This window comes from Camelus dromedarius, chromosome 27 (genome assembly GCF_036321535.1).
Source record: "Camelus dromedarius isolate mCamDro1 chromosome 27, mCamDro1.pat, whole genome shotgun sequence".
NCBI classification, from domain to species: domain Eukaryota; kingdom Metazoa; phylum Chordata; class Mammalia; order Artiodactyla; family Camelidae; genus Camelus; species Camelus dromedarius.
This window is the reverse complement of record NC_087462.1, coordinates 2042131-2068244: the sequence shown is the minus strand read 5'-3', so window position 1 is coordinate 2068244 and position 26114 is coordinate 2042131. Positions and strand designations below refer to the sequence as shown.

General features: G+C 54.4%; 1 protein-coding gene and 1 long non-coding RNA gene across 5 annotated transcripts; one reads left to right on the top strand and one right to left on the bottom strand.

Moving 5' to 3' along the window:
- Nucleotides 1-639: 639 nt before the first annotated feature.
- Nucleotides 640-19026, bottom strand: GNA15 (G protein subunit alpha 15). Of its 2 annotated transcripts, none has more exons than XM_031436896.2 (7): nucleotides 18882-19026; nucleotides 11922-12106; nucleotides 8164-8318; nucleotides 7327-7455; nucleotides 4927-5056; nucleotides 3579-3732; nucleotides 640-1599 (listed from the first exon to the last, which is right to left on the bottom strand). In XM_031436896.2, the coding sequence occupies exons 1-7, from the start codon at nucleotides 19024-19026 to the stop codon at nucleotides 1373-1375; spliced, it is 1125 nt and encodes a 374-aa protein (XP_031292756.1). In that variant the 3' UTR covers nucleotides 640-1372. The 2 variants fall into 2 exon arrangements, with proteins under 2 accessions (XP_031292756.1, XP_064335768.1); XM_064479698.1 differs by lacking the exon at nucleotides 640-1599 and adding an exon at nucleotides 1934-2686.
- Nucleotides 19027-19370: 344 nt separating this feature from the next.
- On the top strand, nucleotides 19371-25895 carry LOC105106040 (uncharacterized). Of its 3 annotated transcripts, XR_010378060.1 has the most exons (4): nucleotides 19371-22279; nucleotides 22867-24840; nucleotides 25225-25283; nucleotides 25496-25895. It is a non-coding gene; the product is annotated as an uncharacterized LOC105106040 (long non-coding RNA). The 3 variants fall into 3 exon arrangements; XR_004131810.2 differs by having other exon boundaries at nucleotides 19371-20020; nucleotides 22159-22279; nucleotides 22867-25895; XR_004131811.2 differs by having other exon boundaries at nucleotides 22867-25283.
- The last annotated feature ends 219 nt before the right edge of the window (nucleotides 25896-26114 follow it).

Genomic DNA, 26114 nt, shown 5'->3' with positions numbered 1-26114 from the left:
ATTGGTTCATTAACTATTAAAAAAAAAGTACCATATTAGTGTAAGATACTAATTCAGGAAGTCAAGGGTGGTTTTATATGGCAACTCCCTGTATTCACAATTTTTCTGAAACCTCTGACTATCCTATAAAGTTTATTTTTTTTAAAGTTAAAAAAGTGTTAAATGAATAATTGAATCTTGGCTCTGCCACCTCCCAGGTGTGTGGCCTTAGACAAATTGTTGTTTCTCTGTGCCTCAGTTTCCTCATTTGTAGGATGGGGTGATGGGGCTGTGCCACCAGGGGCTGCCCTGAGGATGGCAGGAGACCAGGATCTGGAGTAAGTGGAGTCATCAGCATCTTCATCAGAGGTGGGTGGTGGCTGAGGCTGGGGTTTGGGGTGAGGAGCCCCACAGGGTCGGCTCAAAGGTCCCCGGGGCCGGGGGAGAGGCTGGACTCCACTTCCTGGCTCAAAGTGCATGCAGTCCTGCACAGCTCGATACCCTGCCCTGCACAAGTGGGTGGACAACAAGCAGAAGTTTTTCCTTCCTTCGCCATATTGCTACCCTGCCCAGGACAGGCGACTTGAGACAGGATCATGGGGATGCAGGTGGGTGAGGGGGAGAGGGGATAAATAGGATGCCCCTAAGAGATCGCAGGTCTCCAGAATGTCATTCCTTTAATGTCCACCCTGCAAAGGGCCCCGCAGAAGGTGAGGGAATAAATACAGAGCTTGTAAGATGCAGCGCGCCCGGCCCCCGGCCTGGGAAGGAGGGGAGACGCCCGTGGGCCTCGGTTTCCCTCGTCTGCAGACTGGGGCAGGACACACTTCAAGCCACGAGGCTCCGAAAGAGACAGTCCCCCCCCCCCAAGCCCCAGGGCGCCTCTTCCTGAAAAAACGGAAGTCCCTGAGCTGCCCAGACCTCAGACTGGGATGCCCACTCCTGTCCGCCAGGGGGCGACAGAGTCCTCGACCATCAGCATGGTCCCGGGGTTGGCGCATCAGGCCCCCAAACGGTCCTAGACCCCTGCCCAACAGGGGACATGCCTGGAAGTGGGGGTCCTGAGAGAGCCCCACCCACCCGAGTCCTCGATTTCCTGCTTTTTTCACCTTTTCTTGCACCCTGGCCTCCCAAATGGCCATCGCGCTCCCTCACCAAGGAGGTAAACTGAGTCAAGGGAAGGAGGATTCAGAGGCTGTCCTGGTGAGGGGCAGAGAAGCAGGTGGCGGCGACCTTCCACCCCGACTCAGTCGTGGCCTTTCCGGCACCTGGGCCCGGCGCTGGAGCCAACAAGGGCCGCCCGGGCTCACGGAGCGCCGGCCCGCTCAGCGCCCACCCGCCCTCAGGTCCCTCTTGCCAAGCGCGCGTCCGAGTCCCGGGCGGCGGGTCTGGGTCACAGCAGGTTGATCTCGTCCAGGTAGCGGGCCAGGACCGAGTCCCGCACGTCCTTGAAGACCTTGCGGATGTTCTGCGTGTCCGTGGCGCACGTGTAGTGGCTGAAGAGGCGGCGGGAGCGCGGGCCCTTCCTGCTCCCCTCGGCGCCGTCCACGCAGCCGGCGTACATGCCGACGTACATGTCCAGGATGAACCTCTTGGCTGCCTCCGCATCCTGCTTCGGGCCTGGGGCAGGGGTGGGCAGTCAGGGCACGCGGGGCAGGCGGGAGACCCTCCCTCCTGGGACCGACGCTGGCTCTGGAGACCCTCTCTCTACCCGATGTGGGCAACATAAGGGCTGCAGGGACCCCAGGGGCCACCCGCCAGGGTTCCTGCAGGCCGCCGCCATCTTTTGCCTTTCTGGCGGGTCACACGACCCAGGCCCAGCCAGTAGGAGCCTCAAGGATGGGCTCAGGTGGGTCACATGACCTGGAACGGCCCAATGAGACTGGTCTCTGGGACTTAGGGCCCAACTGTGTTAGGGAGACCCTCATTCTCTGCTGGGCTTGCAGCTGGGGGGGGGGGGGGGGACGGAAGCCTGAAACTGCAAAGAAAGGCATCCTGGAGAGGTGCAAATGGGGAAACCGAGGCCAAGAGAAGGCGAGGGATGGCCGCCCTGTTGAGACACATGTGGGATTCCCCTCCACCATCTCGCCTTCACTTATATGATGTGAGTTCAGGGCTTCTGGAGCCCAAGACCTGGCTCTGCTGCTCACTGGTTGGGTCACCTGGCATGCTACTCCACTAACCCCCGTGAGCCTTAGTTTCCTTATATGTAAAGTAAGGATCGTAACAGCCCCAGGCCTCCCAGAGCTGTGGTGATCCAACACAGTCACGCCGAGGGCTCTGTGCTCAGTGATCAGCAAACTTCATGAGAGCACCCAGCAGTCTTTCAGAAAAGCAGGTTAGCCGAGTGCTGAAGGCCTGCCAGCTTCGACTCCAGACAACCTGGGTGGAATCCTGTCTCTGCCACTCACTGAATGTGTGGCTTTTAGGAAAGGACTGTACCACTCTGTGCCTCAGCTTCCCCGTCTCTATAGTGCTGAGAAGAACGAATGCTACTGCACAAAGGTTTTTAATGAGGATTAAACAAGTCCTCGCTTGTACCGGAGCATGCCTCCGGCAGTATTGGACGTATTTGCTGTTGGGGTATATTACTATTGTCATGAATGTTATTTAGTACAGAGGAGGAAGGCTGAGAGTCAGAAGTCAGCAAAGGGCGCCCCAGTGTCTGTGGCTGAGAGAAAGGACGACTTATGTGGGTCCCTTTGACCTGAAAGAAAACAAACTATTCTGAAGTCTGTCCACTTTATCCCTGCTCCTAAACTCTCCAAGCCACAGTCCCACTCCCAGTCCTGCCCAGGGAGGGCACTGGGAAGGCAGTGAGGGTGTCCAGGCCACCATCCTGGAAGATGTTGACATCTGTCACCCAGCCCCCAAGTCTTGTGGGTAAGATTGGCTGAGATTGGCCACGTGGGCTCTGACAGGCCAGAGGTCACACCCAAGGTGATGTCACCAAGGGTTTCATTTACCATGGTTGATTGTGTGTTACAGTGAATCGTGTCCCCCCAAATCCATGTCCAGTCAGAACCTCAGAATAGGACCTTATTTGGAAATAGGTTTTTTTGTCTGTGTAATGGGTTAAGTTGAAATGAGGTCATACTAGGTTCGGTTGGGCCCTAATCCAATGACTGGTGTCCTTATAAGAAAATGAGGGACAATCAGAGACAGAGAGCAGGCCGTGTGATTACAGAGGCCAAGACTGAAGTGATTCATCTCCAGGTCAAGGGATGCTGAGGACTGCAGGCAACCACCAGCAGCTGGGACAGGGCCCAGGACAGAGCCTTCCTCGCAGCCTCCAGAAGGGACCAGCCCTGCAGACACCTTGAGTTCAGGCTTCTGGTCTCCTGAATTGTGAGGGAAACTTTTTCTGCTGTTTTCAGCATCAACTACGACGGCTTCTGTTACTTTATCCCCATTCTACAGAGGAGGGAGCTGAGACTCAGAGAGCTTGGGCAGAGGAAGGAGATGGGTCTGGAACTGAGGTCTGTCTGACTGCATCTGAAAATCCACTGGCTCCGGGCTGGGGTGGGGCCAGGACCAGTGTCTCTCTGAGGAGCTGCTTTGGGGCAGGGACGGGTATCGCGGGTTCTAGAACCACTCACCCTGGAAACTGGGGAAGTAGGTAGCCAGGTGGGAGATGGGGATCTTCTCCTCCAGGATGTCGGTTTTGTTGAGGAAGAGGATGACGGAAGTGCTTTTGAACCAGGGCAGTTCCAGGATCGTGCCGAACAGGGCCAGGCTCTCCTTCATTCGGTTCTGGGTTGGAGAACACAGACAGGTCACTGATCCAGATGGCCAGCTTGGGTGCACAGGAGCCCTCCCCGCCCCCCATGGAGATGGGGCTGTGAGCCCAGCATCCAGCAGCTTCAGCCTCCCCAGTTCCCACCCGGCCGGGTCTGGGGGGTTGTGGCCAGCTGCCTGTGTATGCCCAACACGGTTTGGAGAGAATGTACTAGTTTGGCTAATGTGCCCCTCAAATGCATGAACACCTGGAACTTCAGAATGAGATCTTCTTTGGAAATAGGGTCTTTGAAGATGTAATTAGTTAAGAAGTGGTCACTCTGGAGTAGGGTGGCCCTAAGCCCAATGACTAGTGTCCTTATAAAAAGGGGAAATTAGGACCCAGAATGACAGCCATGTGAGGATGGAGGCAGAAATGGGGTAGACACTTGGGGACTCCAAGCCAAGGGACACCAAAGATTGCCAGCAGCCACCAGAAGCTGAGAGAACCGGGGACAGATTCTCCTTCACCGGCTTGGGAGGAACCAGCCCTGCTGACACCTTGATCTTGAACTTATGGCCTCCGAAAACTTCTGTTGTTTCAGTTCCCCTCCCAGATTGTGGTACTTGGTTACAGCAGGCCTAGCAAACTAGGACATCTCACATGGCTGGATTCGAGCCAGATCTGTGTCAGAGCGCCCTCAGACTTATTCTGTCTGATTCAGCCTTAAAGTCGAAATTATAACGTCAGACTCTTGGACCCTGACACTGTCTGGGTGAGAGCTCAACCCTGAAAAGTACACATGTCAGAGGTGATAATGGGCCCGGCCTTCACGCCGGGTGTTAATTAGGAGATGAGGTCACACAAAGGAGAAGAGTTAGTTCTGAATAAAAGCAGGGCAACATCCCTGTCCCCACAGTGTGACCCATATGCCCAGGGCAGTTCGCACTGTGCTTCGGGGGTGGCGGGGGGGGGATGGGGCTTGGGGTTCGAGTGTCCCACCTTGTGTGTGTGTGCGCGCGCGCGCACGCCCAGGGTCCCGCCTACACAAATGCTTGTGGATCTGTGTGTTGGGGGTCAGTGGTCTGCCCACCAGAGTGGATGGTGGAGCTCAAAGCCATGCCAGACACACAGAAGCCCACTTAAGGTGGTGGTGGGGCTTCCAGCTCAGCTGCAGGTCCTCGGGCCAAGGTGGGGGCAGGGAGAGATTGGAGGGGGTGGCCTCTCACCTCTTGGTTGTTCTCCTCCAGACACTGGTCATATTCACTCAGTGAGGCCAGGTAGATGAGGGCGATCACGTTCTCGAAACAGTGGATCCACTTCTTGCGTTCTGACTTCTGGCCCCCAACATCCACGATCCTACCAGGAACCACCGCCCTTCAGAGCTCAGGCCTAATCAGGACCCCACAATGAAGTACCCCAGACCCCAGTCACGGCTGAGGTGTGCCATGATCAACATTAACAGCAGTAAGAGTAGGTGCCAGCCACCTTGGGCATCATAGCACATCCCCCTTCATGGGGCACGTATCATGGTTATACCCATTTTACAGATGAAGAAACTGAGGCACAGGGAGGAGAGGGGACTTTCCTGAGCTTCTACTGTGCTGGGCTGCCTGATTTCTCCCACATGGTGGAGGAGAGCAGGGTGGACATCTCTGCAGCCTGCCCTGGCTCTGGCCGGGTGACTCTAGGGGAAATTGCAGAACATCCCCAGAACTCAGTTTCCTCATCAGCTGTGTCCGGCTGGCCACAAGAGCGTCCAGCAGCCACATAAATGGGCACAAGGCCACCCCCACGCTGTGTGGCCGGGGCCAGGGCCCCGCCTCCGCCCCACGGACCACAGCGAGGGCCCCTCCTCTCTTCTCAGAAATGTGCGCTGCCGATAACAAACCATACGTCATCTCCCTGGGGGTGCGACCACCGCTCAGGCGGCTGCAGGAAGTGCCAGAGAAGCCTCAGAGCAAGAAGAGACGCGCCCTGCTGTGACACGGGGCTCCTGGCTCCCGGAACCCAGCCCTCTCCCGGCCTCCCGCCTCCGCCGCCGCCTCCAAGGGGAAGGGATGCTGTGGCTGAGAGCGGCACTCCGGAGGCCGAGGTGCTAGTGGGGAACGCTGCTTGCCAGCTTCCCGGCTCAGAGTCTGCTTCCTCTGCATCCTCACCTTCGGCCTAAGAACATACTCAAGTTCCCCCACCTGAAAACCCCCTCCTCAGCCCAGCCCTCCCTGCAAACTTCCCCAAACACTGCTTTCACTCCTAAGCTTTTACCAACTCACCCACCCATCTGTTCATTCATCCATCCACATACTCACCCACCCACCACCTTTTGGTCCATCTAGCCGCCCATCTATGCACCCTATCTATCTACCTCTTCATTCATTCACACATTTACACACTACACCCCCCCCAACCATCCACCCATTGGTCTGTCCATCTGCCCATCCACCAATCCACCTGTCCATCCACTCACATTGACAAACTTCTGACCTACAGCTGGTCATCACTAGTGAAGCAGGAGAATCAGACTCAGCCCCTAACTCTGCGGGGCTCTCCATCCAGTGGAGGAGGCCCAGTGCAAACAGAAATATCATGAATCGTCCTAGTAAGGACTGTTGCACAGGCCAGAACAGCACAGGATGGGGCAGTGTTCAGGGAAACAAAGAAGCACCATGGGTGGGCTGATCACTGGAGGGTCTCAGGCCTCCCCCTGCGCCCTCCACAGCTCCCCGCCGTCATCTTGCTAGGGTGACTGAAGATTCTCAAACTGCCAGGCCCAGAAGTTGCCTCTCCCACTGTATTCTTCCTGACCTCTCCTTGGCCTTTGACACTGGCCATCGCTCTGCCTGGACCATCCTTTGCTGTACCGGCCATGCGCATCTCTGTCTTCCAGCTCAGGCCTGTGTGCACCCAGCCACCTCCCAGATGCCCCAGACCCTCAAGACCCAACCTTCCCCAAATGACTTCATCCTCTTATTTAACACTTCCCACACCACTCCCTCCACAGTGGCTCCACCATCTACGCCATCACCCTGACAGGAAACTCATAGGGAGTCACTTCTGACTCCCTGTTCTAATTCCCACGCTCATCCAGTCCCACCCATTCTACACCAGAAACAATTCTTGCACCATCCCTTCATTTCCATCCCCATGACCACTGCCCTGACCCTTCCCAGTCCTTCCTGCCTGAACCATGGCTCCTGCCTCCTCCTGGGACTCGTGACCTCCAGACTCATCCCCTCATCGACCACAAGAGGGATCACCCTCTGAGCTTCCCCAGCCCTGAATCAATCCCTTTGGTCCAGCCCTGACCGCCTAGTCTCTGTCTCCTCCTTCCCACGGCCCCCTCAAGGGTCAGCACTAGAGAACTCCTACTCATTCTTTAATGCCCTAGTACCAATATCCCTTGCACCAGGAAAACCTCCCCTCCTGGAGATCTGGGGTCTCAGTTTGGGCTTTTCCAGGTCCCAATCTTGACTACATAGGGGGCAAGAGGTCTCTATGTCCAGCTTTGCCTCCTCCGGCCTGGCAGCCCCTTGGGGGCTGGGACTAGGAAACTCCTACTCATCCTTCAGTGCCCCAGCTCCTTTGCCCCTCCTAAGGAGCCTTCCCCACCCACCACGACACGCGCTTACCGCAGGTTGGTTTTCTGCACGGAGAAGCAGTACTCATTGATGCCCGTGGTGGGCATGCGACTGCGGAGCACGTCCTGTGCTGTGGGGATGTAGCCCTCCTCTGTGATGCGCTCCAGATTCGACAGGTAGCTGTGAAGCCGGAAGCCCTCAGTCCCAGCCTTGCAACCTCCCTTTGCCTCTCAGACCCCCCACCCAGGGCCCCATGAGGACCCTGCTGGGGCAGGAGAGCCCCCGCAGAGAGGCCAGATCTCTGGGGTCCTCAGGTGGCTCAGGAGCACCACCCTGAGGCCATGGGAGAATTGAGGAGAAGCAGCTTCACTCTTGGAGCAGCATGACCCCACCAACAGTCTCACTGGAGAGGGGTGTCACCCTGGAAGAGCTGTCATCCCAGGTGCGTCGCTGCCCCAAGGACAGCGACAGGCTCGAGCACTAGATGCCCAATGTCACGCCCAGGACAGCGTCCCTGTGCGGTGACGAACAGGTCCCCCAGAAACGGTGTCACCCTAGAACAGTCACCCCAGAGGTGCCATCAACCCAGAAGCGGGGTCACCCCAGGGACATCACCCCAGAAACAGCGTCACCCCGGGAATGATACCACTCCAGGCACAGTGCCACCCCAGGAGCTGTGCCACTCAGGGGAGCAGCCACCCCAGGAAGGACCTCACCCAGGGCAAGAACACCCACAGCCAGCCGTTCCCAACAGCATGGCGCCTCCACCCGTGGCGGGAGCCGGCCAGCCTGGGGCCCCTCTGCCCGGTCCCATCCCCGGGACTGGGTCTCCCCTGGCTGCTGCTCGGCACCCGGCCCCGCGCCAGTCCCCGCGGACCCTGGACTCACTACACCGCTGAGTCGAGCAGGTGGAACTCGCGCCGGCGCTCGTAGCAGGCGCGGATGCCGGCGTCGCTCCACAGCCGCTGCATGGCCACGGCGAAGCGCTTCTCGAAGGTGGTCACTTTGTAGGGGTCCTGGCTCATGACCAGGTCGGCGTGGTGCTGGGTAGGGACGGTTGGGGCGGGTCAGAGCAGCCTGATGGGCGGGCTGCCCTCCAGGCGTCCCCGACCCCTTTCGTTCAGGCATCTTTCGGTCCCCAGAGGGCGGGGGTGGGGGTGCGGGGTGCACCCGCCAGGCCCGAGGGGCAGCAGAAGGCGCAGCCAATGCAATAAAACAGGAAAAATAAATGGAAGGCATTAGATTTGGAAAGGGGTTAAGTTACACTGTGGTTATTCACAGGTGACGCAACTATATGTAGAAAATCCAAAATAGTCTAGAATAAACAAATGAATTTAACAAGGTCTCTGAATGCAAAATAAATACACAAAAAGCAAATGTGTCCATAAAATAACCCCTAAATAATGGACAATTTAAAAATTTAAATCACATTTATGGTAGCACCAAAAGATATCAAAATGCCTAGGAATAACTGCAACGATAGATGTGAAGGCTCTCTACACTGACACGTGCAGAGCACTGCTGAGGGAAGCGTCAAAGGTCTAACAGGCTGCAGGCGTAGTCCGTGTTCATGGATTGGAAGGCTCAATATTTTTAAGCTGTCAACTCTATCCAACTGATCTACAGATTCAACACAATCCTAACCAAACTCCCAGAAAGGTGTGTGTGTGTGTGTGTGTGTGAGAGAGAGAGAGAGAGCGAGAGAGAGAAAACTGACAAAATACTGCTAACTTTATGGAGAAATGTGAGGGACCTGGAGTAACCAAGGCAATTCTGGAAAAGAACAAAGTAGAAGGATTTACACTAGCAGATTTCAATCCTATACTAGGAAGCTACAATCACTGATGTGAAGCTATACTCACTCAATGGTAGATACATAGACCTACGGAACAGTAAGCAATCCAGGCACATTTGGACACCTGAATTACCAGAAAGGTGAACCTGTAGTGTGGTGGGCGAAGGATGGTCTTTTCAACGAATGGTGCTGGGAGGATTGAATATATACGTAGGAAAGGAAGGAAGGAAGGGAGGGAGGGAGGGAGAGAGAGAGAGAGAGAGAGAGAGAAAGCGAGCGAGCGAGCTAGCTAGATAAGGGCTTGATCCCTGCCTCACACCCTTCACAAAAATCAATTCCAGGTGGAACATAAATCTAAGTGTGAAACAATAAAGCTCCTAAGAGTCAGAGAGAATTTCATCAAGACTTTGCAGTAGAAAGACATTTCTTTAACTGGCCACAAAAGGAAAATTAGCCAGAAAAGATCAATACATTGGAGTTCATCAAAATTAAGACCATCTATTCATCGACAGTGATAATTGCAAAGTACAGGTGGGGAGAAAATATTTGCAAAACATGCCGCTAATAAAGCCCTCATGTTCAGAATGTGCAAAGAATTTGCTACAAATCAGTAAGGAAACAACTGACAGATAATACTTTTTAAGACAGGCAAAAACAACAAAAACAAACCAAAAACTGGGCACAAGGTTAATAGTTGCTTCACAAAAGAGAATATCCAAGTGTCAAAAAAATACATATGAAAAGATGTGCAACCTCATCGTGAATCAGAGAAATGCAGATCAAAACCACAATGGGATCCCGCAAAGGACCCACCGAAATGGCTAAAAAGAAGTGAGACAGCACCAAGGGCTGACAAGGACGTGGAACAACTGGAACTCCTCCTGTGTGGCTGCTGGGGGTGTGGTTCCTATTGCTACAACTAATAGGAAAACACTTTTGGTGTCTCTGACTAACGTGGATCATAAACATCCCTTATGATCCAAATCTACTTCTAGGTCAATACCCTATGGAAACGCATGTATTTTCATAAATACATTTGCCAATGACCCAAATGTCCAACACAATTAGATTGGATAAAGAAATACACTGTGGCATACTCTTACAGTGGAAACAAGCAAATCACAACTCTGCCCCCAAAAGACGGAGGGGTTACAGACAGACTGCGGAGCAGCAGAAGCCAGATACGGCGTACATTCTGTGTAATTCCATGGATGAAAAGTTCAAAAACAGGCAACGGGGGATGGGGCAGGGTTACCCTTGGGTGGGTAGTGACTTCGGGAAGGGGCCTCCTGGGCAGGCAGCGTATCCAAGGTGGTGGTTAAGAGAGTGGGTGCTTATCTTTCGTTTTTGGTTTATGCTGTGAATCTCAAGCCAATTACTTAACCTCTTAAAGCCTCCTTCTTCTTGCCTATAAAACGGGATGATGTCAACTGAAACGGGTCATTGTGAGGATTAAAGGATCCTACCGCCTGCTAACACTTACTGAGTCGATACAATGTTCCAGACATTGTTTTGAGATTTTAGGAACTTTCAATTTATCACATTCTTACATCAGCCCTATGAGGTAGGTACCGTCAGCCTCTAATCGCTCTTCCAAGCTCCTTGGACCAGCTCAGAATCACAGATCAGAAGCTTTCCAATTTTAAAAAAGGTGCTACAACCTCACACCTGTTAGGATGGTTGTTACATTAAAAAAAAAAAAAGATGTGGAGAAATTGGAACCCCCACACACTGTTGGGGGGAATGCAAAATAGCACAGCCACTGTGGAAAACAGTGAGGCGGTTCCCCCCCAAATGAAAAATAGAACTATCCTCTGATCCAGCCATTCCATGCTGGGTATTTATTCCAAAGAACTGAAGACATATCTGAACCCCCATCACACTGTAGCGTTATTTACAGTAGCCAAGATGTGGACACAGCCTAGATGTCCATCCATGGATGAATGGATAAAGAAAAGGTGATACAGATACACATATGCATATACACATATATATGGAATATTATTCAGTCTTAAAAAAGAAGGAAATTCTGCAAAGGAGACCATGTGAACCCTGCAGACAGCATGTTCAGTGAAATCAGCCAGTCACAGAAGGACAAATGCTGTATGACCCCACTTACATGAGGCACCTGGAGCAGGCAAGTTCACGGACACAGAGTAGAATGGAGGGGGTGTGACTTGGCAGGTTGCTATGAATAAAGTTTCCGTTCAGAGGAACATATTCCAGAGCCCAGCATCACTGTACCTGCAGTTACTTACACTGTGTCCTGCAGCTAAAATTTGCTAAGAGGGTAGAACTCATGTTGGGCATTCTTAACACAATAAAATACAAATATAAAAGAAGAGTGGGGGAAGGGAATAGCTCAAGGGACACAGCATACACTTAGCATGCACAAGGTCCTGGGTTCAATCCCCAGTACCTCCTCTGAAAATAAATAAGCTTAATTAACTCCCCCCAAAATAAAAAATAAAGAAGAGTGATGTGACCCAGGGTCTGCAGAGCAGCCCCTCCCCCCAGCAGGCGGAGCAGGACTCAGTAACCAGCCCACCCTATCAATATTTCTAGAAGGAAGCAGGTGCTGACTCAGGATTCCAATCAGGCATAAGGGGTCCAAGGGAGAGTCATCTGCGCCCTGGGGGTCCACGGAGGACACGTGGGGGGAATCCCAGGAAATCTCCAGGGGGGGTGTTCTTAACAAGGATGCAGGGGTCTAAGGGGACATGGCTCTGCCCTGGGGGTCCGAGGGGACACAGCTTGGACCTGGGGACCTGAGGGGATAGGCTCCAACCCTGAAGACCCAAGGGACCCCTCCCGGCACGGCACACACGTGGCGAGGCCCCGGGCGGCTCACCTCGCTCTCCGGCCGGCTGTAGGGGATCTGCAGCCTGTCCATGGCCTCGATCATGGCCCGCATGGACACGAAGATGTTCTGGTAGACGAGGGGCCGGAAGCTCTTGCGGTCCTCCTCCGAGTAGCCCGCCCCGTGGATGATCCGCATCTGCTTGATGAACGTGCTCTTCCCGCTCTCGCCGGGGCCTGGGGAGACGCCGCGGGCGGCTCAGCTCTGCGGGGCCCGGCCACCCGCGCCCTCCGGGGTTCCAGCCCCGCCGCGGAGACGCTGGGCGAGCGCCTTCACGGCTCTGCGCCTCGGGGTCCCCCGCGCGTAAACCGCGGTTCGCAGGACCGCTGCCCGCCGGGGGGCCTGAGGGGTAAACCGGCTCAGCGCAGGGCGCCCGCAGGGCTGCCGGCCAACCGCGGCCGCCGAGGAGCCGCCTCTTCTTGCCTGACCGGGAGCTTTCACCGTTTGCGTGGTTTTTACATTTCAAGTAATTTCCACTGTTACAGTTGTTACCTATTTTCAATGGTGATAGTTTTTACATTTTTTAACGGCTGAGAGAAATCCAAAGAACACCATTCGGTGACATAGGAAAAGCACCTGAAATTCGGGGTTCCGGGCCCGTTAGTAAAGGTTTACCAGCACAGGGCCGCGCCTGTCTGTGCGCAGGTTGTCTGGGGCTGGCGCCCGCAGCAGAGAGCTGAGGGTCAGAGAGGCCCGGGCCTGCCAAGCCGGAGATGCTTCCCGCCCGGCCCTTTGCAGGAGGTCCGTGGAGCCCTGGCTGAGAGCATGCCTGGGCGGCGTCAGGGTTCACTATTACTAGCAACAGTCTTATTTGCCATAATTATAATTGCCATTATTATTATTATTATTTGCTATAATAATTCCAGGCAGAGAAAGTTTGATGACGGAAATACAGGTGGATACGTCAAGAGTGGTTAAGTGGCTACTACAGCGAAGTGTCACGGAATGCTTCTCGGTGGAGGTGACTTTGGGGTTGAGGTCTGAAGGCTAGGAAGGTTGCTCTGGAAAAGCATACCAGGCGTTGGGCACAGCATGCTCAAAGGCCCTGGGGCACGACTGTGCCCGGTGTGTTGGAGGGATGTTGCGGAAGTTGGTATGTCTGGAGCAGAGTTAGCGAGGGGAGAAAGGGAGGAGGTGAGGGCAGGGAGGGGACAGGTTGGGTGGTGCAGGGCCTTGTGGGCCGCGGGGAGGATGTGGGCTTTGACCCCAGGGAGGTGGAGCCCTGGAGGGCGTGGGCAGAGGAGGGGCGGGGCCTGACTCAGGTGCTCACAGGCGCCCCCTGGTGGCCGCTGCGGGTAGGACGGAATGTCGGTGCCGGGCCACATGGGACCCGCTGGTCCAGGCAGCGGGGTGGAGCTGGAGAGAAGGGATCATATGCACAAGACATTGGGGAGACAGAATCCACACGACCTGTTGACGGACCATAGTGAGGAGAGGGGTCCTTGCAGGGTCATCTACAGAATTTACAGGGCCCAGCGTAGGATGAAACCATAGGGCCCTTCTGAGTGCAGGGCACTGTGGGACCATCCGGGTCGCACGTCCGCTGGCGTGATAATAACACTCGAACCTTCGAGAGCCCAAGGCCAGGAACGGAAAGAGCAAGGCGGGGCTCCCTACTGTCTGAGCTCCAGTAGCTCCCTCTCTGAGCCTCTGTTTTCTTATCTGTGAACCGGGCACGATAGCCTGGCAGTAGGTGCGGGGCCAGAGGGCTCCTCCAACATCCCGTCCCCCTGACGGCTCCCCGCGACCCTGCATGGGCTCTTTCCGGGGGCGGGAGGGGGGACTGGTGTAGGAGGAGCTGGGACCAGCAGCAAAAAAGGAAGGGGTGGCCCGGCTGGGGCCAGAAGGAGGAACCAGGAGGAGAGGGAGCGTGGCAGGGAGGTGGGGGGCATGTGGGAGTGGAGGGAAGAGAGGTGCTTGCTGGTACCACCCTGGGGGCCCCTGTCCCTCCACCCCCAGCACGTCTGCACTGGAGGTCCAAGAAAAACAGTCGCTTTTTTCTTTCCCTAAAGAACATTCGTGGGGATGCTGGGGAAGCTGGCGGGACGTGACAGTGACAGGGCTGCCTCAGGCTCTGGACCACCATCCTGGGGGGGGGGTCTTTGTTTTTTAGGGGGACCAAACCCCACTATTTAGGGGCAAAAAAATGTCAGGGCCGCAACTTTACTCACCAATGTTTCAGAAAAAAATGAATATGTATGTGTTAAATATGCAAATACACAGCACATGAATTGTGGGTATGATTATCCATGGTGTAAATTATAAGCTTTACTTACGCAAATCATAAGTCTTAGCCATAAAAAAAGAATGAAATCATGCCATTTGCTGCAACATAGATGGACCTGGAGATGATCATACTAAGTGAAGTAAGTCAGGCAGAGAAAGACAAGTATATAATATCACGTATCTGTGGAATCTAAAAAAATGACACGAAAGAACCTATTTACAAACAGAAACAGACCCACAGACCTAGAAAACAAACTTATGGTTACCCAAGGGGAAAGTGCGGGGAGGATAAATTAGGAGTTTGGGATTAACAGATACCCACTACTATATACAAAATAGATAAACAACAAGCTCCTACTGCCTGGTACAGGGAACTGTATTTTAACGTCTTATAATAACCTATAACGAAAAAGAATCTCCATATCTGTGTACGTGTGTGTGTAACTGAATCACTTCACTGCCCACCTGAAACTAATACAATACTGTATCTTTAAAAAGTATGCACAAGGGGGCGGGTGGAGCTCAGTGGGAGAGCACGCACTTAGCGTGCACGAGGTCCCGGGCTCCAGCCCCAGCACCTCCGCTTAAAAGAAAAAAAGTTAAATAAATAAACCAAATTATCCCCCCCAAAATAAACTAAAAAAAAAAGTATATACACATATACTCACAGAGCACACGTGTGTGTGTGTATCTAACCTATACATCTGTTTAGGGGGGATACAGGGCATGTGGTAAAACGCTGACGCTTGTGGAAGAACTTGGCCGCAACGTTTCTGTAATTCTGAAAGTGCTTCAAAACGAAGTTAAGAAAGGGTGGGGGCCCCTGAAACGCAGTGTGAGATGCTGATGGGTCGTGGAGCAGAAAAAGGCCTGAGTGGGAACACCGGGGCACCCTGAGGTCTGGAGCTTCACTCACGGAAACGGAGCGCCAGGGCTCCTGCGGGGACATCTGAGCCGGGACCAGCACACGGGTCGTGCAAGACGTACCACGAGAGGAAGGTGTCTGAGAGTCGGCGCGAGCTCTCTGTACCGCCTCTGCCTCGTCTCTGTACATCTAAAATGCTTCCAAAATAAAAAGCGTCCTAAAACAAACAAACAAAACCCACCCCCACGGAGCCACCATCTGAAACTCCTCAGTGTGGAGCCGCGTGTGTCCCAGCTCCCGGGGTTCCTGGGATAAGCTCACTGAACAGCCCTGCCGTGGAACGTCTAAATATCAGCCAGCGAGACAAACCCACAGCCTCGCCTCCCCCTGAGAAATCTGGGGAGATGGCTCGTCTCTGGCATGTCTGCGATTTGGAGGTGGCACGGGTGGTAGTGACGCCAGCGTGCTGGGGGCTCCACACACACCAGCCCTTGGCCCCCCTTTCCATGTGGGGAGACTGAGTCCCAGAGTGGTTGCATCATGCAGCTGGTGAGTGACCCAACTGGGACTCAAACCCAGTTCTGTCTGAGTCCAGAGCTCACGGGGTTTTAAATGATCACCCGGAAGTTCCCCCACGCGCTGCCTGAATCATCACCATCACTGCGGCTGTCGTCATGCAAGCATGATTTAACTCTTGGCATCTGTCAAGCCCTGGGCCAAGGTCCTCTGTGCATGACTTCGGTCAGTCCTCACAAAGATTCCCACTGTTTTCCCATCCCCAGAGGAGCTGTGGGGGCTCAGAGAGGTGAAGTGACTTTCCCACGGTCACACAGCTATTGGAGTTAGCAAAGGAGTAAACACAAGCTCATATGGGTCCTTCGCCAACAAACTAGGATGTGGCCAGTTGGCTGAGTCAGGTCTCATCAAGATATCAGTCGATGTGAGGTCTCTACGGACCCTCGGAGGCTCGATGTTTCCTCTGGTGCTGCCGAGATGGTGTGGAGACCTACGGCAAGGGACTGCATTTTGTGACCTCCCTCTGGGTGGACCCCATCCAAGGATGGAGATCAAGCAAAGTTCTCACCAAGCAACAGTTCATTTTGTTGCGATGCACTGATTTTTTTTTTTTCTCTTCTGTTTCATTAAAGGAAAAAAAAAATCCTGGTCACCGCCCCAAACATGGATTTCGTGACTCATGAATGACGGGTCACCACCTGAAATCTGAAAAACTCCACCTGTGCGGCCATGACTCTCCCGGGGCCTCCGAGGATTCAGGAACCTCTCTGTCTGCCCCCCTACTCCCTGTCTGCTTCGGGAAACCCCGCAGTTGGGGCTGGGGGCTGCGGGCAGAGCTGTCCCCACCTGGCACAGCCTCATAGCCCAGACGGGAAGTGATTGCTTCCTCCTGGGGAAGGGTGAGGAAGTGGGAACTCCAGAGGCCAGGAGCCATGCCAAGCCCTGGGCGTCACGAGATGCTGTGTGGCTCCTTCCACGGGGGGTGGCAGCCCCAGCCCTACCATCCAGCCCCAGGAAACAGAGCCACGGGGGCACAGAGAGCCATGTCTGGGCAGCCAAAGAGCAGGCAGCTTAGCTTCCATGCCCAGCTCTGCCTCAAGATTGGCTGTAGACCCCAGACCACTCCTGCCGCCTCCCTGGTCCTCAGTTTCCTCACCTGTCATCAGAGCTCGGTGACTTCTCTCCCCAGGTGCATTCACCAGGCAAAGCACACGGACTTCGGAATCGGAATTCTAGGTTCTGACCCTAGCTGTGTGACCTTGGGCAAGCCGCTTCATCTCTCTGGGCTTTGGGTTCCCTACCTGGGGATAGGAGTAGTTCCTACCTCAAGTAGAACGGACAGAGCTGGCTCCCTGAATTGCTTTATTCTGACTCTTCCCCCTTCTCCACATGGTGACCGCTTCCTGTCAGGGACAGACCCCCCTCCCCCGCCCCTTGGCCTTCTTCCTCAAAAGAATCAGCCACCTCCCAGAAAAAAAATAACTTTTGGATTCAATTCCTGTTTTTAAGAAGGGGGGCAAGTGTGGAGTGGCCCTCAGTGCAGGGATAGGGGTGGCCGAGCCACGGTCCACAGGGCTGTCCACAGGGCGGCCCTGGGCACCCGGGCCCGTGGACGACCTCCACCCCGCCCCTCCCCCACCCAGGAGGGGCCTCCTGGCTCGGGGCTGGCTGCGCGATGGGCAGAGAGTGTGGGGGAGATACGGCACGGCTCTGGGGAAAATCACCCCCGGAACAGGATTCATTCATTCGCTTACAAAGCACGCAACCCCTGCTTGCTGCGTAACTGGCGCGGCAGACAAGGAAACACCTGAGAGAGAGTCAGCGAGTGAGTGCTGTGCAGGCAGAGCTGGCCGAGGAAGGAGGACGGGGCTGACTCTGCAGCCAGGGAACTCAGGGAAGCCTTCTCTGAGGAGGTGGCACTCTCAAGTGTCACCTGAGACCAGCTGGGACCGCCGGCTGTATCAAGCCTTGGGGGATGCTGAGAGCCCTTGGCAGGGAGAGTGGCAAAGGCCCTGAGGTGCGGCTCCAGGAACCTGAGATGTGCCAGGAAGGGTCAGAGAAAGGGGGCGGAGCCAGCGCATAAAGAGGGGACATCACTGTGGATCCCACAGACACGAGAGGACGAGAAGGCAACGTTACAGGCAGCTCTGTGTCCGTAAACTCGGCAGTGCCGAAGAAACCGACACGGTCTTCGGACAGTAACGATAACCAAAGCTCACTTGAGAAAAAATACCCTAAACAGCCCTATTTATTTAAAAAAATACGAATAACATGTCCTATGCATGATTAAGTTAACAATAGCCTACCCATCACAGAAAGTGAATAGAGATTAGCATCTTCAATAGTTTAAAGAAATTAAATTCCCAGTGAAAGCCTTCCAGGCTCCGACGGCTTTGTTGAGGGCCCGAGCCCCCCGCCCTGGCCTGGCTCCACCTCGCAGGGCTCCCCCTCCCGCTGAGCTCGAGAAGAGAGAGGGCGGGGGCCCAGACCATGGGCCTGGGGCCATCTGGACCGGCACATGGGACTTCAGGACACCCGGGACCTTCCAGGGCTGGGGCAGTCCCCGGAGACCCTCCAAAGCCAGCGTCCCTGGGGTTAGGCAGTGGGGCCAAACTCAGGACAAGGTGGCTGGGGGACTGGGCACAGGCGGGCGACAAGACGCGAGGTCTCAGAGGTCACAACCTTCCCATCCACCGCCCCCGAGTACCCCTCCCCCGACTGTGTCCTGTTTTCCTCCCAGTTCTTGCTGCAGAGATGATTTGATCTGCTTTTTAGTTTACGGGCTCAACGTCTGCCTCCCTCCACAGAAGCTGGGGTCGCCAGAGGCAGAGACACGGTCCATCTCCTCTGCTACTTTGCCCCAAGGAATCACTCAGCACATCCTAAATGAATGAATCAATGGGTGATTGAATGAAACAATCAATCAGTGGATTGATCCGAGGCACTGGGCAATGCTCCGCAGACAGGACTCGTGCTGATAAACCACCAGAACAAACTCAGGTCAAGCCCTCAAGAGGGATGGGAGGGTCCCGGGCCCTCTGGGGTGGGACGGTGGGCGAGGCAGGGGCTGGGGTTGGGGCAAGGGCTGGGCAGATGCAGACCTGAGCTCAGTCCCTTCCTGTGATGTGGGAGTCACGGTAGGGCGGGCCAGGCGGGCGGGACAGGAGCCGAGCCACCAGGCCGGGCCACCTCTGCTCCTGCAGATCCCCGGGAGGTGGCCGGGCTGGGGCGCAGGCCCACAGCTCACCCCTTGGGACCAGGAAGTGGGCCTCAGTCTACTCATCCAGAAAGTGGGCTAGCAGGCTGTGGGACGGGAGGAGCGGGGGTGGGCAGGCCGCACTCACCGAGCAGCAGCAGCTTCAGCTCCCCGCGGTCCCGCTTCTTCTGCTCCAGGAGGATCTTGTTGATCTCCTGGTCGATCCGGGCCGCCGTCTTCTCGTCCTCGGTCAGGCACCAGCGGCAGCAGCTCCAGGTCAGGGCGCGGGCCATGGTGCGGGCCTCGGTGCGGGCCTCGGTGCGGGCCTCAGAGGGCGGCGCCAGCCCGCATGGCCCCCGCCCCGAGGGCACCCGGCCGGCCCGCTCCGGGGAGGGCTCCCGGCAGCCGGCCCGAGGGCCGCCGTCGTCGTGGGGGCGTCCCAGCCCCAGGAACCCCGCAGCTTGCCGGCCTCTGTGGCCCGGCGGCCCTGCTCGGGAGCAGGAGCAGCAGCAGCAGGGACGGCGCCGGCTCAGGGCTCCCCGCCCATCTCCAGACCTGCCCGGCCCGGCCCGACAGGTCGGTGGCCGCCGAGGCGCGGTGCGCGCCCCCGGGGAGGGCGGGGCGGCGGACCGGGCGAGGCCCCGCGGCGGCCGGCGGCCTGTCTGCAGCCTGGGCTCCGCCGGCCTCCTTCCTCATTCTGGGGAAGGGGTGGGTCCCGAGCTCCCGGCCTCTGCCTCTGGCCGGGGCCCACCCTGCTCCCCCTCCTCTGGGCCAATTAGAAGCAGTCATCGGGACATCAATAATGACCTTTTGTTTTTTTGAACAGTCAAGGCCAAGCAGCACCCACTGTCTTCACTGGCTCTGTGCAGGGAGTCCCACACACAGCACCCAGGGCTCCTCGTGGTCCTGGCTGCACAGCCACTCGGCCACCTCCCCAGGGGGCCTTCTCCCACCCGAGGAGCAGGCAGCTCTGGGACTCCTGCAAATATTTACCAAGCGCCTACTGTGTGCCTGGCATTCTGGGCACAGCGGGGAACAAGAGGACAAAATCCTCAAACCCCCTGCCTAACATTCTAGACAGATAAGGAGACACATTGGACACACACGTCTGAGGCCCTCAGAAGGCAACACATCCTGAGAGGAAAACAAAGCCGGGAAGGTGGACGGGAGACGAGAGGGCGCATTTGTGGCTTGAAACAGAGGGTCCAGACGGCATTTGGGACCAGAAGTCGGACAAGCAACCCACGCATAAGGGGACCCTGGGAGCCGAACCCGCTCCCCCACAAGGTCAGGAGGCCACCCTGCCCTGCCCCTCACCCTCAGGACCCTAGCCATAGGAGGGGACACACAGAGTGAACTCGTGTCTGCTTCCCAGACTGACAGAATAGCCCCCGCCCAGCAGATCTTTGCTGTGTTTGGGTGCAGAGCTCTCTTTGAAGGCTCTGGAAAGTTCTCGAAGATTCCAGGACACCCCTCCCCTCAGAAATACACAGAGGCCTCTGGACCCCTCACAGATGGCATTAGTGAGGCTCAGAGAGGGTGCATGCGGTGCCTGGGGTCACACAGCTGCCACAGGCTCCCCTCCCCCACGCCCAGCCAACACCAATGCGGTTTTTCTCTGCTGTTGATTCATAACGAACGGCAGATGGGAAGTTCCGTAGGGGCCCTGCTGGGTCACTGGGGCCGGCACCACTGCCTGCCCACCCACATCCCGCCTCCCCCACCGGATGGCTGTGAGGAGGGTGCTCGCTGGGACCAGAGGCTTGGGTGGCTTCCCACCCTGGGGCAGGTGATGAAAAGCAGAAATAGGTCTGGGCCAGGCAGAGCTGGGCGGATGGCAGCAGAACAGAGCTCACCAACTTGGCAAAACCAGGAGGCCGGGCTGAGTCACAGACTGGAGAGCGGATGGCAGAGCGAGGCCCTGGAGAGCCCAGGGCCACCCGCTGTCCATCCATTTCCCGACTGACACCTGGCCCCCAGCGTGTCACACAGGGCCAGGGCGGCAGGCTCTGGTCTAATAGCTTCCATGGCTCCCACTGACCTCAGGGGAAAAAAAAAAAACAATCCAGCACCTTGATTGCCCCTCCTCCAGGGCCTGGCCTCTGTGAATTTCTCCAGCCTCACAGCAAACTCCTTTCCAGTTTCCGGACAAGCGAGCTGCTTCCTCTCCACGTAACAGGTGCCATCCAGGACATCTGTCGCTTACTAGTTCATTCAGGAATAACAGGGTGAGCGTGTGTGTGCATTTAAACACACACACACACACACACACACAGAAAACGCGTAAAACGTGAACACACAACCTAATACGTTCTTGTGAAACCAGCACCCACGAGCTGTCCACCCAGGCCGAGACCAAGGGCATCATCAGTCTTGCCCTTTCCCACAGGGCCCCCCACCCTCCCGCCTCTGCTGGGCAGTCAGCACTGCTCTGGCCTCTATGGTATTTCTGTGTTTGGGGAGTACTTTTTGGCAACAAGATTTATTTTGTTTTTCATTTGTTCAATTTACGTGGCTTGGTACACGCTTCCTTTGTTGTACGGTTCTGAGTTTTCACAAATGCACAGTCCTGTAAATTCCGGCTGGAACAGTTGACAGAGGTGGTTCTGCCACCTGAAGAAGGCACTCCGTGGTAGCCAGACGCTCACCCCAGCCCTCACCTCTGGAAACTACTGGCCTGCTCTTCACTGCTGTGGTTTTGGGGACCTTTCTGAGAATGTCATATGAATGGAATCATACATTATGTAGCTTTTGAGACTGGCTCCCTTCACGTTTATTTCAGCCATTCTAAGATGCACGGAATGGTACCTCGCTGTGCAGTTAATCTACGTCTCTCTGGTCAACTAATGATGCTGAGTATCTTTGCCATCCATGTCTCTTCTTTGGGGAAGTGTTTGTTCAAATATTTTGCCGTTTCTTTCAGTGCATTTGTTTTCTTTTTTCTTTTTGTCACATTTCTTTAGTTATATTTATTATTTATTTTTTAGTTGAAGTATAGTCAGTTTACAATGTTGTGTCAGTTTCTGGTCTGCAAAATACTGTTTCAGTCTTCCGTCTACGTGCATATATTCCTTCTCAGATTCTTTTTCATTGTAGGTGACTACAAGATACTGAATATTGTTTCCTGTGCTATACAGTAGAAACTTGTTGTTTGTCTATATATAGTAGTATCTGCAAATCTTGAACTCCCAATTTATCCATTCCCACCCTCTTTCCCCTCTGGTAACTGTAAGTTTGTTCTCTATGTCTGTGTGTCTGTTTCTATTTTGTAAATAAGTTCATTTTGTGTCTTTTATTTTTTAGATTTCACATATAAGTGATAGCATATGGTATTTTTCTGTCTCTGTCTGGCTTACTTCACTTAGTATGACGATCTCCAGGTCCATCCATGTTGCAGCAAATGGCATTATTTCATTCTTTTTTAGGGCTGAGTAATATTCCACTGTATAAATATACCACAACTTCTTTATCCAGTCGTCTGCTGATGGACGTTTAGGTTGCTTCCATGTCTTGGCTGTTGGAAATAGTGCTGCTGTGACCACTGAGGTGCGTGTATCTTTTCAAATTAGAGTTTTTTTCTTTTCCAGATATATGCCCAGGAGTGGGATTGCTGGATCATATGGGAAGTCTGTTTTTAGCTTTTTAAAGAGCCTCCATATTTTCCATAATGGCTTCACCAAACTGCATTCCCACCAACAGTGCAGGAGGGTTCAGTGGGTTTGCTTTCTGATTATTGCATTTGGAGAACCTTTTATGCAGTCTGGATACAAGTCATTTCTCAGGTGTGTGGCTTGCAAATTTTTTCCCCAGCCTGAGGTTTGGCTTTCCATCCTCTTAACTGTGTCCTTTGTGTTTCATCTTGACGACGCTCAGTTTACCACTTTTTTTTTTCCTTCATGGGCCCTGCTTTCGGTGATGCATCTAAGAACCCGTTGCCAAACCCAAGGCCGCAGAGAAGTTCTCTAGTGTTTTCTTCTAGGAGTTTTATTGTTTTACATTTAAATCTATGATCCTTCTTGAGTTCATTTTTGTTTAGGTAGAGGGTTTTTCAATTTATTTATTTATTTATTTATTTATTTATTTATTTATTTATTTATTTATTTATTTATTTATTTATTTATTTTTGCATACAGATACCCAGTTGTTCCGGCATCATCTGTTAAAAAGACTGAACTTTCTCTGTTGAACTCCCTTTGTACCTTTGCCAAAAATCATTTCGCCGTATTGTGTGAGTCTGGTTGATGATGGGGCTTAGATCCCTCTTCTTGCTAATAGTCTGTCTGCTCATTCTACCGATTACCGACTGTAGCAGCTCTGAAGTGTAATTGTGGATTTATCTGTTTCTCCGTTTAGTCGCCTCATTTTGCTTCACCTATTTTGAGCAGACACATTAGGATTCTTATGTCCTCTTGGTGAACTGATTTCTCTTATGACCCTCCTATGTAATGTGCCTCCAGCCTTCCTTGCTTTTCTTTATAAATTTACAACCGGATTAAACAACCCTAAAAGTCATGTTCAGTTTCTGCCAGTTTTGAACACTGTGAATATGCAGTTGCACAAGACAATTTCTGGTCTTTCTGGTTTCTACCTATTGCTCAGTGTTTTGTCTGTGTCATAAATCAGATTGTTGCATGCGGTTGAAATTCACTAATTCCCACTGCCCTACACTATTCCACTGGGTGACTGTCCCACCACCCATATGGGCATTCTAATTCTGTTTGTTTAAACTGAGACAGCGTTGGTACATAGCATACGAGTTTCAGCTGTAGGACATAATGGTTCTCTGTTTGTCTCTGTTGTGAAATGAGCGCCTCAGTGAGCCTCGTTAACACACATGAGCACACACGGCGATCCTTTTTCCCTTGGGATGAGAGCTTTTGCGATCTACCCTCTCAGCAGCTTTCAAACGTGCAACACAGTGCTCTGAACTGTCGTCACCATGCTGTGTCATGCGTCTGTTCTACAGTTGACGGGCCATTGGTTCCATCTCAGTTTGGGACTGTAACAAGCAGGGTGGCTGTGCACATTTGGTCTGTGCCTTTTTGGAGACCACACGGCTGAGCGTCTGTAAATAAACAGCCAGTTGTGGAGCTGCCGGGTTACAAGCATTTCCCAGCTATTAACGCTCTTCTGCCAAAGCGCATGTGCTGGTTTACACTCCCCCACTGGTTCAGGTGCGTGTCATAGACCTAAATGCATTCAATCCAGAAGTCTCTCCTTTATTCATAAAGGACGATTTCCTTGCTGTTTCTTTGATACTAAAATGTCCTTTCTGTTTAGTGAGGAATAGGATGTTTACACAGTTCCCGAGTACCTCGCAGTCCTCAGCTGATGAGAGCACTGGCCGCTGCGGTTGGCCGCGCAAGGTCACGACCGCCTCCCACCAGGGGTGGCCCAAGGCTGGGGTACAAGGCCCATCTCCCCCTTTTAACTGATGAATCATGTGTTTGATTACATTTCTGAGGATATATTCAAAAGGATGGAGAGCAGGGTCTCCAGGGGGTGCTTTGCACTCACTTTCACAGCAGTGCGAGTCACCTCAGCCAAAAGGAGGAAACATCCAGGTGTCCCTCTCGGGCCCCCTGGGCCGGCTTCGTGGGCAGGGGACCCGGAAGATTTTCCGTCTTGAAAGCCTCTTGATTTTGTAACAAAGGCCCTGCGTTTTCACTTTGCACCGGGCCCTCCTGGCTAGACAGGCCGTGGTAGCGGGGCGCCGCTCCCTGCCTGAGTTTCCCTGCTGGAACCAGGATGCGGAGAGGACCCCACTGAAGGATGCGCGTTCCGGCCAAAGGTGGGCAGGTGGGCGGGCGGGCGGAGAGCGGGCGAGCGCCATCTGCCGGCCTCCGGGGGCACGACGGCCAGATGGGCCATCAGCGTCGGGGGAGATCCCTCCCCACACCCACCTCCGGAATCCCACTCCCCTCCTATGCCTCTACCTGGGATCAGCACAGCGTCTCCCGACTGGACCCTCACAGTTCCCTCCTCGCTGATCCCCCGTCCCCACAGTCTGTCCTCCCCGCAGCAGCCACCAGAGGGCGCCTGCGAGCACCTGAGTCAAATCTCGTCCTCTTCTGCCTACAGCCCTCCAGGGCTCTCTCCTCCCTGGGGTAAGTGCTCCCCACGGTCCACAAGGCCCTGTACTACCTGCTCTGTCCCCTCCGTGCCCTCCCCTCTTCCCTCTCTCCCCCTCACTCACTGCTGCAGCCACACGGGCCTCCTTGCTGTTCCTCCAACACGCCAGGCATGGTCCTGTCCCAGGGCGTTCGCACCGGCTGTTTCCTCTGCCTGGAAAGCCTTTCCCTCAGATCACGGCATGGCCTGTTCCCTTCACGTCTTCCAGGATCCTACTCATATGCCACCTTCTCAGAAAGGCCTTTCCTGAACAGCCTGTCTGAAGTGGCCACTACTGCTCTCATGTCTCGTCCCTGCTCAGTATTTCTTCATGACTGAGTCATGGTGATAGAGTGTCTCCCCCTCCTCCTTATCTGCAGCGCTTAGGACCGCACTTGGCCCACACAGGGCCTTCAAGGCATTTCCATCCCACTGATGAGTGAGTAAATAAAACTGGAGTGGGGGGGTGTGGAGAAATGGGATGCTGGTGCATGGCTGATGGGAATGTGAAATGGGGCAACACCGTGGAAAACAGTCTGGCGGTTCCTCAAACGGTTAAACTGAATCACCACGGGACCCAGCAGTTCCACTGCTGGGTCTGTACACAGTAGAATTGGAAGCAGAATCTCAAAGAGATATTTGCACACCCAGGTTCACAGGAGCCAAGAGGTGAAAACAACCCAAGTGTCCGCCTACAGATGTGGAGTATCCACAGTGGAGTATCACTCAGCCAGATGGAAGGCGCTTCGGGCACCTGCTACAGCGTGGATGGAACTTGAGGGCGTGATACTCACAGGAGGTCCCTGGAGGAGTCACACCCACAGCGACAGAGTAGACGGTGGGGCCGGGGCTGGGGGAGGGGCTGGGAGTGAGTGTCTCATGGGACAGTTTCTGAGGTGATGAAAGGGTTTTGGAGAAGACAGTGCACGACAGAAACAGTCGCACAGCATTGTGAGTGAAGGCAACGTCACTGAATTGTACAGTTAAAAATGGTTAAGATGGTAGATTGTATGTTGTGTGTACTTACACTTTAAAAATAAATTTTTAAGGAAAAAAGAGATTTCGGGGAGATTGCTGGTCCAACATCTCGCTTTACAGAAATGGGGCCGGGGACGGGGTGCACCTTCCCAAGGGCACCCCACCTCGGGCCCCTGCCCTCGTCACCCAGCCCACAGCACAGACACATCGACTTCAGGTCACGAGCCAGCGAAGCACACGTCAGAGCAGGGGCCCGGGTGCGTGGCGGCAGCCTAGCCCAGGAGGCGCACCC